We start from the raw sequence: 14,884 nt of genomic DNA, 5'->3' as shown, positions 1-14,884 counted from the left end.
AGATTTTTTTCTGATTTTTTTTCCTCTCTGCATTGCAGCTTCTGGGTTTGGAGGTGGCTTATGCAATATCATGGCTTAATGAAAACTGTTTTATTGTTTTGTAACTGAGATTTTTCTGGATTTACTGAAAATTTTTATAGGAGTTGGTCTATTTGCCCACTTCTGCCTTTATAGTATCCTTTGCCAAGAGACCAAGATTGACATCGATTGTGGTCTATTCCCTTTTTTTGGTCAATGTGAGATGATTTTCTCATTCTCTCATGCTTACCTCACTCCCCTACTCTGTCCTCACTTTAGCTTTCGCTGCTGCAGAATTTACCCCGCAACTCCCCTTGGCTATCAAGATAAGGGTTTCAACCCTTTAGACCTCTGTTAGAGAATCATTCTATCTTTTCTCGAAGAAACGCTCCCTAGAGAACTTGTCAGTCAACACACCTACTCCAAACAATTTAGGAATCATCATATCTTTCTGCTAATAATAAGCTGGGCCAACTAAGGTGGTGGCGGCAGTAGTGGTGGTGTGCAGGGACAGGTTATGTTAACATCTTCCTATGTTTTGACTGGCCTATTGCCATTTCTACCTGATTGTTGTCTGTTCTGGAGGTGCGTGTTCTCTTGGTCAGACTCTCTTGTGATTCCAGGCTGAGAGCAGACCTGAGTCTCCTCTGTCCTTGGAAGACTACTGGGAAGTTTCTATGCCTACCCATGCTGCCTCAACTGGTTTCAAAAGGTGGCCCTGTGAAGGAGAGGATGTTTTGTTTTATTTGGTTTGGTTTTTCCAGTTCTCTTCCTTCCTGTAAACTTGGAAACCATAATTTTTTTCCTCTTTCTCCTCTCATTTTGTTGTTGTTGTTGTTGTTGTTGTTTGTTTTTTCTTTTGAATAGACAAACTACTTCAATGTCAGGACATCTACTACCACCACCACACAAAGAATAACAAAGACAAATTAACCACACCACAACAGTTTCAATATTTTTTCCCCTCAGAAGCCTAGCTGTGGAAATTCAAAATCTCTTTATTTTTAGACTTCCATATCTGCTGTAATGGTACAGAAAAAAATTCATTCAGAAATTCAATTGAATTCTTTATTGAATGTGGTATCTAATCTTCCCATGAATCAAGTACTGATACCAACCAAGATTTAAAGGAATATCAGTTAATATTATTAAAAAGAAGATATTAACCTATTATATTTTAGTAGCTTTATTGAGATACAGTTTATATTAATTACAAAGTTTAAAGTGAACAATTCAGTGGATTTTAGCATATTCACAGATTTGTGCAACCATCATCATAATCAAAGAACATTTCATCACCACCAAAAGAAAACGTAGGTATAGACCCAGTAGTAGTCACTCCCCAACTCCCTCTCTCCCCCTAGGCAATCACTAATCTACTCCTTCCTATACATATTTCCCTATTCTGGACATGTAATATAAATGAAATCATACATTATGTGGCCTTTTGTTGTCGGGCTTTAAAAAACTAACGCCACCATTTTTTTTTTTTTTTAAATTTTATTTTGTCGATATCCATTGTGGCTGATTATTGCTCCCCATCACCAAAACCTCCCTCCCTTCTCCCTCCCCCCTCCCCCCCAACAATGTCCTTTCTGTTTGCTTGTCGTATCAACTTCAAGTAATTGTGGTTGTTATATCTTCTCCCCACCCCCGGTTTTATGTGTGTGTGTGTGTGTGTGTGTGTGTGTGTGTGTGTGTGTGAATTTATATGTTAATTTTTAGCTCCCACCAATAAGTGAGAACATGTGGTATTTCTCTTTCTGTGCCTGACTTGTTTCACTTAATATAATTCTCTCAAGGTCCATCCATGTTGTTGCAAATGGCAGTATTTCATTCGTTTTTATAGCTGAGTAGTATTCCATTGTGTAGATGTACCACATTATCCGTATCCACTCATCCGATGATATACAAATTCAAAGCAATCCCCATCAAAATTCCAAAGACATTTTTCTCAGAAATGGAAAAAACTATCCAGACATTTATATGGAACAATAAAAGACCACGCATAGCCAAAGCAATGCTGAGCAAAAAAAATCAAGCTGGAGGCATAACACCACCTTAAGTGACATTACAAGCGGATTAACGTGGCAGCCTAAGACGGAGCCTGGAGGAAGTAGGGTGGGAGTGTCTACAGGAACTTTGCCTTAGCCCTTATTGGCCAAATACGTGCTTCCGGGCTCCAGAACACTGCGTGGTTGCAATAGCTAGGCACTGAGACAGGATGCATGCCCTTGACCTTTAAGCTGATTGGATTATGTTAAAAACCTCCCCTCCCCATTTGCCTTTAAAAGCAAGTGCTTGTGTGATAATAAACGGAACCCCCGCCACATCTGAGTGTCCTTTAATGGGCTGGTTGGGGCTGGTGGCTGTGCTCACCTCTCTTCACGGCTCTCTTCCCCTGTCTCCTCCCAAGGGGGACTGGAGGGAAAGAGGAATCCGGGCCATTTGCTCGCCCACCAAAAGGAACAAGGCTAGGGCTGTTCGGGTGGGCTGGTGGTAGACCGACATTTTGTGACTGGTTTATTTCACTTAGCATAATTATTGATAATGTAAGATCAATGCCTGTCATCTGGCACTTTTTCTATGCATTTTATCTGTTTTGTCTGTCATTATCCTCCATTATTGTCTTCTTTCTATATAAAAATAGATATTTTCTAGTGTACAATTTTGATTCCCTTGTTATTTATTTGCCTATATTGGTTTCTAATTGTTTTCTTAGTGTTTTTCCTGGGGATTACAATTAAGCATCTTAAAACAATTTTGTTCAGATTAATGCTAATTTATTTTCAATAGGATACAAAACTGTTCAGCACATTGCCATTCTCTCCCTCCCTCCATTGTACTGTGTCATACAAATTACATTGTTAGCTCAGGAATAAAGTTTTATCAATACTGCCTTATGTAGTGACTTTTAAATTAGATAGGAGCATAAAAGAGTATTATATGTACTTATATTTAAAGAATAATATATATTTATATAAAATATATGTAATAGAAATATATATATGCATAGTTTTTATATTTACCTATGTATTACCTTTGCCAATGCTCTTTAGATCTTTCTGTAGATTTAAGTTACTGTCTAATGACATTTTATTTCAGCCATAGGACTCCCTTTAGTATTTTTTGTAGGATTGGTCTGCTAGTAACAAATTCACTCAGTTTTTGTTTATCATCTGGGAAAACACACAAACACAGAAACAGTTTCTGTTTATCTGGGAAAACACAGAAAGAATAAAATAGCCATAACAGGCTGATTAGGATGCCATCACTGCTGCCCCTCTTCTTGGTTAAAACCTGATTACCACCACCTCTACTACACCAGGTATTATTTCTGATATTTCAATAAGAATAGCTTCTCAAGCTGCCAACTGTCTTTATAACCCTCAAGTATCAAAGATCAAATATAGAGAATCCAATTTGATAAACTGACATAGAATGTTTTCCTGTTTATACAGGAGAGCACACGAAGGAAGCAGCTCGTCTCCTGGGCTTCTTCAGCAGTGGAATAAATGAGGTCAGAATTATCTTTCAGCTGAGACTATACACAGGAGAAAAAAGAAATTCTCCATCAGAAAACCTAGATGCTATCAGGTAGGCACTAGGCAGGCAAAAACTATACAACCCCATTACAGATTGTGAGGAAAGACATTAGATGATTGCTAAAAGTCGAGTGACTAGCTGGAGTTAGAAATTCTTATTTTGAGATGGTTTCTATCATTTTACCAGCAATAATCAGGAATTTAAGCAAGTGGGCAGAGAAGACAAGGAAAAAAAATGCCTAAAGCTAATACAGTGGTTGGCAGGTACTTTTCTAAATGATTGACATACCTTACTTCACTTATTATTCTCCACTACAAACCTATGAGGTGTTTGGTGTTATTGTCTCCATGTCAGGTATCAGAAATCAGAGGCATAGAAAGGATGAGTTACATGCCTAAGATCATACATCTGCTTAAGTATCAAGCCAAGGTTTAAATCCAAGCTATCCAGGACCCTGTGTCCATAACATTAACCACACATTATATTGTGTGGATGGCTGATTTTTTTGTAAAATAGAAATGACAAAAAATAATGGGGCAAGGATACTGAAAGTGGTGGTGAGAGTGGTTTAAAAGAGATGGTGCTCCATTAATTTTAATTTTTTAGTTTTTTAATTTTTTTTTTTATAAACAGGAGTGAAGGAGAAGGATGGGGGGTAAGAATATTTAGTCTCTGTTTCTGTGGGGTACTTACTTCCATAAAAGTTTTAATACAAAGGATTAATTTAATACAAAAGGATTAAAAAGGTTCCTATTAGAATGACTTCATTATCGATAAATTTACTAAAATCTAAAATTTTCAGAGTTCTATAATAAAATCTTAATGCAGAAATCATAAGGTTAAAAAAATGTGGTACACAGTCTTTCCTCCTTTGGTCTCACATTATGTTACATCTGTGTACTTATTATATTCCTCATTTTGTATGCACTGAAATAATCTCATAAGGTTTATTTTTACTTCCCAAATTCAAAATGGGACTGCAAAATGGTGCAGCCTTTATGGAAAATGGTACAGAGATTCCTCAAACAATTACTGATAGATCTACCATGTGACCCAGCTATTCCACTGCTGGGAATATACCCAGAGGAATGGAAGTCATCATGCCAAAGGGATACCTGTTCTCCTATGTTTATTGCAGCACCATTTACAATAGCCAGGAGTTGAAACCAGCCCAAATGTCCATCATCAGATGAGTAGATAAGGAAACTGTGGTATATCTACACAATGGAATACTACTCTGCTATAAAAAAGAATGAAATACTACCATTTGTGACAACATTGATGTACTTAGATAAAATTATATTAAGTGAAACAAGTCAGGCACAGAAAGAGAAATACCACATGTTCTCACTTATTTATGGGAGCTAAAATAAATAAACACAGAAACAAATAAAGGGTGGGGAGTGTATTAGTCCATTGTGTGTTGCTATAACAAAGTACACTGAACTGGGTAATTTACAAAGATGATGAAATTTATTGCTTATAGTTTCTGAGGCTGGGAAGTCCAAAATCCATCTGGTGGCAACAGTGACCCAGGGGTCTCACATTGCAAGATGGTGGAAGCAGAGAGAGCAGAGAGAGAGCAAGACAGACTCTCCTCTTCTTTTAAAGCCATGCCCTTGACCACCATTTTTAATCCATTCACTATGGCATGTCCCTACAATCCAATCACATATTTAAGGCTCCACCTTTCAATTACCATAATAGGATTTCCCACCCTCTTAACAGACACAGTGGGGGCTAAGATTCTAATACATAAACTTGGGGGACACAATTCAAGCTTCAGTGAGTTTGGGGATGACATAATTCAGTCCACTATGAGGGGGAAGAAGACACAGCCATCACAACAATTCCTTGAACTTGTTAAGACCAGTGAACAGATATGATGGGGGGTGGGGGGGAGACAGGGAGGGGAGAAAGAAGAATGGGTAAAAGGTCATGAAACTCAACTACAATGTATACTGAGAAGTTAAAATTAAAAAAAATATATATATATCATACAGAAAGGTACATTTCCTTTTTGTGCCTATGATATTTTTTAATACAATTTAAGCTAAGTTTGCAAGAAGCAAAATTTAGCAATATTAAAAAAAGAACAATAAAATTTAGAGCTACTAAATAGTTATAAACATATACACACAGACTGAAGCAATATCTTTTATCAGGGCAATGTGACCAAAAAGTTTTGAAAGGAGATAACCAGACAGCCTCTTTTAAAGAGAAGTTTATAGGAAACATATCCTCAATGGCATAGTTTCAGTAGAAAATCCTCAGAGCATTGTCATTTAAAAAGCTTATAAACAAACAAACAAACAAAAAAGCTTTATGCTTCAATCACGTTAAACCATTTTGTTATTGGTTGAATTGTGTCCCTGTAAAATAACTTGTGGACATCTTAACCCCCTAGTACCTAAGGATGTAACCTTATTTGGAAATAGGATTATTTCATATGCAATTAATTAAGCTATTTGTGTGTGTGTGTGTGTGTTTGCTTTCATTTTTATAAAGAAATATAAACAAATCAATAAAGATTATTATCAATAGTGAGAGCAATGGGTGAACAGGGCCAGAGGTAGGAGTGAGACCTCTTAATGTATGATTTTTATATTATTTTGACTTTTGAAATAAATTTTATTTTTTTATTTTTATTTTTTATTATTTTTATGTTATTGGTTATGAATACTTATGAGATACAAAACTGATTGTCACCCCTCATGCACAAGATGTGAAAATATACTGGAGCAGGTGGGCCCCTAATCCAATATGACTATTGTCCGTATCAAAAGGGACTATTTAGACACAAACATGCATTGGAGGAGGCCTCCATGTGATGATGAAGGTACACATTGGGGTGATGCTTCTACAAACCATGAAATGCAAAGATTGCCAACAAAATGTGGGAAGCTGGGGGACAGGCATGGTATAGATTCTTTTTATTGTCCTCAGAAAGAACGAGACCTGACAAGACCTTGACCTTGGAATTGTGAAACAGGAAATGACTGTTTTTTAAGACACCTCGTCTGTGGTACTGCATTATGGCTGCTTTAGCAAACTAATACATACATGTACTATATATTTGTGGAAACATAGCAAACTTTTTCATCCACAGAAAAGTGGACACAAGTGGTCTCTTATTTCTAGTCTGAAGTAAAAGTATTTGCTATTGATGTCCCCCGCCAAAGACCACCAGAAACTCGCTTGCAGTTGAACAAAGTCGAGTTTATTAGATCCTTAACAGTAAGGAAACAGCACAACATTAGGAATTTGGGGGCATTTTGATAAGAGGGTTTTAACAGAGGTTTGATAAAGGATTTGAACTTGTAATTAGTGACTTTGATAGGGTTTCACGAAGTCTGGCTTCTAATCTACACTGAGTTTTACAAAGTAGACTTAGAAATTGTTACCGAAAGGGTGAGAGGAACAAATTAGGCTAAAGCTGTAATGGAAAAGCAGCAGGAGAAAAGGCGAAGAAGAGTGATGTTAGCCATTTTGTGTTAAGATTGTCTGTGCTCAGACATGTTTGTAGAGTAATATCATTTTTATCCTGTCCCTTCATGGACACAGAGAGACCTTGTCTGATACTGGTGTTCCATGAAATTATTTATGTTCACTAAGAGAGAATCATGGCCACAGTGTACAGCCAATCAGGCTCAAGACACCAAGGAGGAGTAGTGCATTCCCTCTCACGTTAATTACTCAACAAACACTTTTTATTTTATTTATTTATTTGTTTGTTTGTTTGTTTTATTGGTTAAGAATATTTATGGGGTACAAAGCAAATTGTCATCACTTGTGCCTAAGATGCTATGGTCAGATCCATACTGGCAACATGTCCATTACCACAAACTGTGATTATACCCCATGTCCCCAACCAATTATCCCCAACCTCCCTCCTCATCCCCCTTTCCCCACTCCACATTGTATCCCTAGGAATGTTCTCTCCCTCTGCAAGTCCAACACACCACTATGGTCTTTCTTTCCTGCCTTCTTTCTCTCTTAGCTCCCACCTATGAGAGAGTACATATGCTATTTATCCCTCTGCTTTTCTTATTTCACTAAACATAACTTTCTCCAAGCTCATCCATGTAGTTACAAATGGGAGAATGTCATTCTTTTTTATGGTAGAGTAGCATTCCATGGTGTATATATACCACAGTTTCCTTATCCAGTCATCCATCAATGGACATTTGGGTTGTTTCCATATCTTGGCTATTGTAAGCAGAGCGGTGATAAACATGGGAGTGTGGATATCACTTTGACATGATGATTTCCATTCCTTTGGATATACATCCAGAAGTGGGATTGCTGGATCGTATGGAAGATCTATCTGTAGTTTAAAAAAAACTCCATACTGTTTTCCATAGTGGTTGTACTAAATTTACAGCACCACCAACAGGGTAGGAGCATTCCCTTCTTTCCACATCCTCGTCAGCATTTGTCATTCTCTGTCTTTTTGATTATAGCCAGTCTAACTAGAGTGAGATGATATCTCAATATGGTTTTAAATTTCATTTCACTGATGAATAGTGATGTTGAGCATTTTTTCATTTACTTGGCCATTTGTATGTCTTCCTTTGAATAATGTCTATTCAGTTTTTTGCCCATTTTTTAATTGGGATTTTTGGGTTTTTTACTGTGCAGTTGTTTGAGTTCCTTGTATATTATGGATATTAATCCCTTGTCAGATGCATAGTTAGCAAAAATTTTCTCCCACTCTGTAGGTTGTTGTTTCACTCTGTTGATTGTTTCCTTTACTTGTGCAGAAACTTTTAAAGTTTTATATAGCCTTATTTGTTTATTTTTTCTTTTGTCGCTTGTGCTTTTGGGCTCATGTTCATAAAGCCTATGCCCTGATGTAGTTCCTGAAGTGTTTCACCTATATTTTTCCTTAGTAATTTTACAGTTTCAGGTCTTATACTTAAGTCTTTAATCCATTTTGAATTGATTTTAGTATATGGTGAGAAGTGCATGTCTAGTTTCATTCTTCTGCATATAGATAACCAATTTACCCAGCACCACTTATTGAAGAGGCAATCTTTTCCCCAATGTATGTTTTTGTTCCCTTTGTCAAATATCAGATGGCTGCAAGCCTGAGGAGTGGTTTCTGGGTTCTCTATTCTGCTCCACTGGTCTGAGTGTTTATTTTTATGCCAGCACCATGCAGTTTTGGTTATTATAGCTTTGTAGTATAATTTGAAGTCAGGTAGTGTTATGCCTCTGGCTTTATTTTTTATTTATTTTTGCTTAGGATTGCTTTGGCTATTTTGGGTCTTTTTTTGTTACATATGAATGTTGAGATTTTTTTTTTTTCTATTTCTGTGAAGAATGCCATTGGTATTTTGATGGAGATTACATTGAATCTGTAGATTGCTTTAAGTAATATAGACATTTTTACAACGTTAATTCTCCCTATCCAAGAACATGAAATATCTTTTCCATCTTTTTGTGTCTTCTTTAATTTCTTTCAGTAGTGATTTGTAGTTCTCATTGTAGACATCTTTCACCTCTTGGTTAAGTTGATTCCTAGGTATTTTATATTTATGTGACTGTTGTAAATGGGCTTACTTTCTTGATTTCTCTATCAGTTAGCTCATTAGTGGAGAATATAAATGCAACTGATTTGGGGGCATTTATTTTGTATCCTGCAATATTACTGAAATTATTAACCAGCTCTAGGAGTTTTTTGGCCTAATCTTTAGGTTTTATATATATATAGTATCATGTCATCTGCAAATAGGGACAGTTTGAATTTGTCTTTTCCAATCTGGGTGCCCTTTATTTCTTTCTCTTGCTTGATTGCTCAGGCTAATACCTCTAGTACTATGTTAAATGGAAGTGGACTCACCAAATATTTTATTAACAGGTAGAAGTGATAAAATTTTTTCATTTGTTACATATTTAATCAGAGAAAGAAAGAACATATCTCAATATGGATTTTAGTGTTTTATTTATACCTACTTGAAGGTATGTTTTTTCTAAAGAATAATGAAAATTTTCTGAGACTGAATTATAACATTTATTTATTTTTTTATTTTTATTTATTTATTTATTTTTTGTCTTTTTCGTGACCAGCACTCAGCCAGTGAGTGCACTGGCCATTCCTATATAGGATCCGAACCCGCGGCGGGAGCGTCGCAGTGCTCCCAGCGCCGTACTCTCCCGAGTGCGCCACGGGCTCGGCCCGAATTATAACATTTAAATGAAAATAATTGACTTCATATGTTTAAAGTCAACTTGAAAAGGCAACCTACCTTCTCAGAATAAAATAAATAAATAACTTTTATAGATTCCAATTTACGACCAATATTCATAGATTACATATAATAACACTTGCCATTAGTATATATTTTTTAAGGATTATAAGGGAAAATGTAGCTATTTCCATTGTTTTCATTGTTAGCTTTGAGATAAAAATCAAATCTGCAGGACTTAATTATGGGCTAGGGATTCAGGAAGGAGAGGGAGAGAGAAAGAAAGAAATAGCATCTTCCTGTAAAGATCATTGCTCAGTTTTCACTTGTCTACATAAAATTTCTAAATAATAGGTAACAGTAGCCATCTCTGGCCTTTTACAATGCACAAAATGTCCACCAAATGTTCATTAAAGATACACTGTATAGTGTCAGCTGGCACTTCTGTTTAATAAAAAGCACTGTCTTTTCTTAGAATTTGGATAACAGATTAATCATGCATTTTATGAGGATGTAAAAGGTTTAGAATCACCTTTAATATGTCGAGCTATGCTCCAGGAAGAGCTACTCTGTTTACTCACTATATATCCCTTGGTGTCACTGCAGAGGCAGAAATTATACTGTCCAGTGTAATCCTTTCATGTTTTTGTTGCAGATTATAGAAGTGGGATGCTTTGATTTCACTTCATTTATCTTTACGGTGGATGCCACTATGCCTTTATTTCTATTATTCACTTATACCTCCCATATGACACTTCTTGTAACAAAATGTAGCCCCTAATCTATCATTTACTCACTTCTAACATTTTCATAGTTTTACCTGAATTTTGCCAGCACTTTAAAATTTTAAACGACATTTTTTTCTTTAGGGTTATCTAAATCAGTACAAATAAAAATTCAAGCTACTAGACTAATATGGAGCCAACTTTAGCATTTTCACATTTTTATAAACATCTGTATTAACTTGGAGTTTTTAAAACACTGTTTCTCTTTAAGAAGCTGAACATTATCATAAAGTAATTGATACTAAAAGTGATTCATACACTTGAAAGTAACATACTAATTTGATTGATGCAAATTTTAATTAGAAGAAAAATAATTTAGTTAAATGCACATTTCTATCAATACAATTTCAGTGGAAACCTCAGCATTTGTGATTTTCTGAACTGACATCGTTATAAAAGGAAACTAATAAAAACAGGTTTTTAATATTTTCTACCAAATATATGTGCAAATAAAATGTATATTACCTTAATTTCTCAATTTTCAGAGAACATATTTTTCAGCAAAATGAAACCTCAGGGAAGACATAAACATTATATATTTTCTGAATACAACTTGGAAATGCCGTGTGATTTTTAGCATAAGGAAGCCAACTATGTACTTTTTCATCACTTCTTCAGGAAAGCTTTCAACAGCTCCTCAATGTGCACAGATCCAAGTCCTGTGGATCACAAAGCCTTTAGGATCTTGTGCCAACCTACAGAAACAGTATTTCAAATTAATGAATTTTATTTAACCCATCCTTACTTTAATCACATATTAGCATATTAACCAGCATATCACACGTTAACAGTAACGTTTTTGAAACTGGGAAGCATTTTCACAACGATATATTAATTACTATTATGGGTTGAAAATGTCCCCCAAGAGTTTGTGTATTAGAAATTTGACCCCCATTGTAACAGTATTAAGAGGGTGGGAACTTTGATGATTATGTTATTTGAAAGGTAGGGCCTTTAAGAGGTGATTGGATATGAGGATTGTGCCTTTGTGAAGACATTAACCCATTAATGGAGTAATGGGTTAATGTTTTTTTTTTTTCCTTTCTTTTTAAAATTCTTTCTTTATTTATTGTTTTTTTATCAGTTATGAATACTCATGAGATACAATGCTGATTGTCCCCCCTTGTGCCCTAGATGCAAAGGCGAGATCCATACTGGCTGCATGCCCATTACCACAAATTGTGATTGTACCCCACGGCCCCCTCTCAATTATCCCCAACCTCCTTCCCCCTCCTTTCCCACACTCCACTTTGTACTATCGGGGAGTGGTTCTGATGGACTTATGAAAGGAGAGCAAGTGAGCACCTAACTTTCTCACTCATACCATTCTCACCATGTGATACCCTGTGTCGCCACGGAACTCTGTAGAGTTCATAAGAAATCAAGGTGTCCACCAAGACTATGAGCTAATCTAAAGCCCAGATTCTTCTTTGAGTTGACTGGTTATTGGTAGAATTTAATTTCTTGTGGTTTTAGACTCTGGTCTTTCTTCCTTATTGGCTGTCTACCTGGAGTGTTCTTAGCAACAAGGGGACATATGTCAATTCCTCCTCACGTGTCATGTGACACTCTGTACAAGACAGCTTTCATTTTGCTTCTTCAAGGCAAGCAGGAGAATGCCTCTGACTTCTTTTAAAGTCTCACCTGATTTGGTCAGATCCACCTAAGATAATCTTTTTTTTGTTGGACTCTCTTTTGGTTAGAGACATTAATTATATAAACAAATCCTTTCTGCAATATAATGGGACTTAATCACAGGAGTGATTTTGTGTCACATCCACACATTTCACCCACATTTAAAGGAAAGGGATTACATAGGGCACATATACTGGTGTGGGGATCTTGGAGGCCATATGGGAATTCTGTTCACCAAAGTGACTCCTTAGCATGAGAAATTGATCATATTTACTTCTTATCATACTGCATTGATCTACTCACCTGTTTGATGCCCTCATTGTTTATAACCCCACAATCCTCCACAGTGCTTGCCACACATTAGGGGCTCATTATATATTTGTATAATGAATTAATACACAAATCAGCATGGTATGGAGGTACAGTGAATTCAGTGTTTTTTGCAAGAGAGAATATTATGAGTGTTTTTCTCAAATGTGAGTGTGAATTATTGCCCAGCTTCATAATGGATTATATGCATGAAATTATTTACAAAGTAACAGCTAAATTAACTTCATGCTAGCAAAGCACAACACTTAGTCTCATAATTAAATATTTAGGAATAGGCAATTAGAAAAAAAGCGTATGCATGAGAACTTTTTGTTAAGGATAACTAATTTTTTCATGCCCATGTAACAGATGTTTGTTCAGTGAAATTTCTCTTATTTTTCAGAGCAAAATACTTTCATTGTGATAAAATACTATCTAGAAATGTCTGATTTGCAATACATTTCAATCTCATAATGGTTTAATAACAAGGAAAAGTTCATGTACCTATTTGATTTCTCCACATTACTTAGCATAGCTCTTGCAAAAAGTAGCCACTTAATAGATTTTTTGTTGTTGATGAAAATATTTATTTTTATGCCCTTTGGAAATTGTTTTGTATTTTTACTTTCCCCCCGCCCCACGTACTTGGAAACTGAAGTCCTGAGTGTCTGTTCAGTTTGGTATGGTCTTCTTTGCTCTTACTTTACAGACAGACACTAACTATATAATTTGGTTCCTTCACTGTCCAATTACTGTTGTCTTTAGCAGCTAGGTGGTCCCTCTTACCTTTTTTCTTATGGTCAGAGTTGGGAGAATTATAAGGATCATGAGGTTTTTGAATTTCCCAAATTGCCCCTGTACTTCTCAACTTTGAAAATTTCAACCCTTATCCTCTTTCTTTTATTATCTCCTCATCCCTGTAGTTTTTATGTTACCAAAAAAACCTGAGCAGTTCAACAACAATGATTACTGGATATTTTCTTCCCTAAGGTAGTGAACCAGGTGCCCTTAGAACCTATGTTTGTACTGTATGCTACACATTTTAGTGAAACAATCCTATTATAAAAATACTTTCCAAATAGCTGATATATATATTTACTATGGCTTGAAAACTAACACCTAATCATTTTGCTTTGATGAACAAAGTCGTGCTGCTTATGCTTCACTTTTTGTTTGATATGGATTCCCTTGGATCAAGTCATCCTGTTTCTTATCTCTAAATATTGTGTGCTTTTCAGACAATGGTAATCACCTTATCTAGCTACACTTTCTGAGTAGAGAACATAAAACTTAATTTCAGGACTGAGGTGTTTCTATTAAGATTAAAAGCTTATTGCAGTGTTCTTTTTTCAATGTTTACTTGCTTTGAGAATAGCAACAAATCCATCAAGCAAAGCTTACAGTGATAGCAACCTCCAGGGTACCAGAAAGAAAACACAGGGACCATCAAATCATTAATAATGTACTTTCTTAATTGCAATGTCTTCAGAAAACATTGTTGAATAAGAGGTGAGAAGTATAAAGAAGCAAAATGGTGTATTTTTAAATGCCATCACTTAACATTGCTGCCTGCTGGTACTTTGTTAGTTGAAGCATAAAAATCATAAATAACATTTCTTTTTTGAATTGTTATGGGGGGAGAGAGAGAGAGTGTGTGTCACAATGATAGTCTGAAAGAGAATTATGAATCACAGTATAGAGACTAAATTGAATGAATTTATGCAAAGATATGCCAGGTAAATGACAGCAGTTGCAGGATTTGGTTCATTAGACAACCACAGGCACTTTGATTCTTTTCTTTCAGGTTCTCACTGTGAATTTGGGCCTTATGATGTTAGTAATCCTTGTGAGAGTAAAGCTGTTTGTAGAGAGAAAATGGATCTGGAAACATTTTCCCCTCGGTTCCAGTGCCAGTGTAGAACGACTTTGCAGGTCCCCATAGTGAGATCAAGGTCAATGACAGCTGTTACAGCCCTTACCTGAGTGGACAATATTATGACAGTGAGTTCACTCACCACTGCAATCACTGTAGAGCAGTCCAACTTAGAAAATAACACAGTAGTGGAAGAGCTCAGGATATAACCATGATTATTTACTAATGTTCGCCTGCCTTAAACATCAAAACCAATGTCAAATATTTTCACTAAATACTCCCACTTCTGGCAAATGGGAAAATTTAATGAGATGTGACTTTTATGTTCTCGTGTTAAAATTAACCTTTTCTTTCTTTCTTTTTTTTTTTTCTTTCTTATTTTAAATGGTAGGATTTTTAAATTACTCATGTTTAAGCATGGGACAGCATTGTTTACAATGATATTTAAAATAGCTTGTTATTTTAGCCCATCTATACAAACACACACACTTCTTCCTATTGAAATAGACATTCCTGAAGGAATATAA

General features: G+C 35.8%; 1 protein-coding gene across 1 annotated transcript in view; it reads left to right on the top strand.

The window, feature by feature from the left end:
* Positions 1 to 14,884, top strand: part of EYS (eyes shut homolog) — a 1,675,061-nt gene that overhangs the window by 483,910 nt on the left and 1,176,267 nt on the right. Inside the window, 2 exon segments of the mRNA XM_063097631.1 lie at positions 6,029 to 6,044; positions 11,486 to 11,501. Of these exon segments, the coding sequence (XP_062953701.1) occupies positions 6,029 to 6,044; positions 11,486 to 11,501 (32 nt within the window).

Source organism: Cynocephalus volans, chromosome 5 (assembly GCF_027409185.1).
Source record: "Cynocephalus volans isolate mCynVol1 chromosome 5, mCynVol1.pri, whole genome shotgun sequence".
Classification (NCBI taxonomy): Eukaryota; Metazoa; Chordata; class Mammalia; order Dermoptera; family Cynocephalidae; genus Cynocephalus; species Cynocephalus volans.
This window is presented reverse-complemented; position numbering and strand designations above follow the sequence as displayed.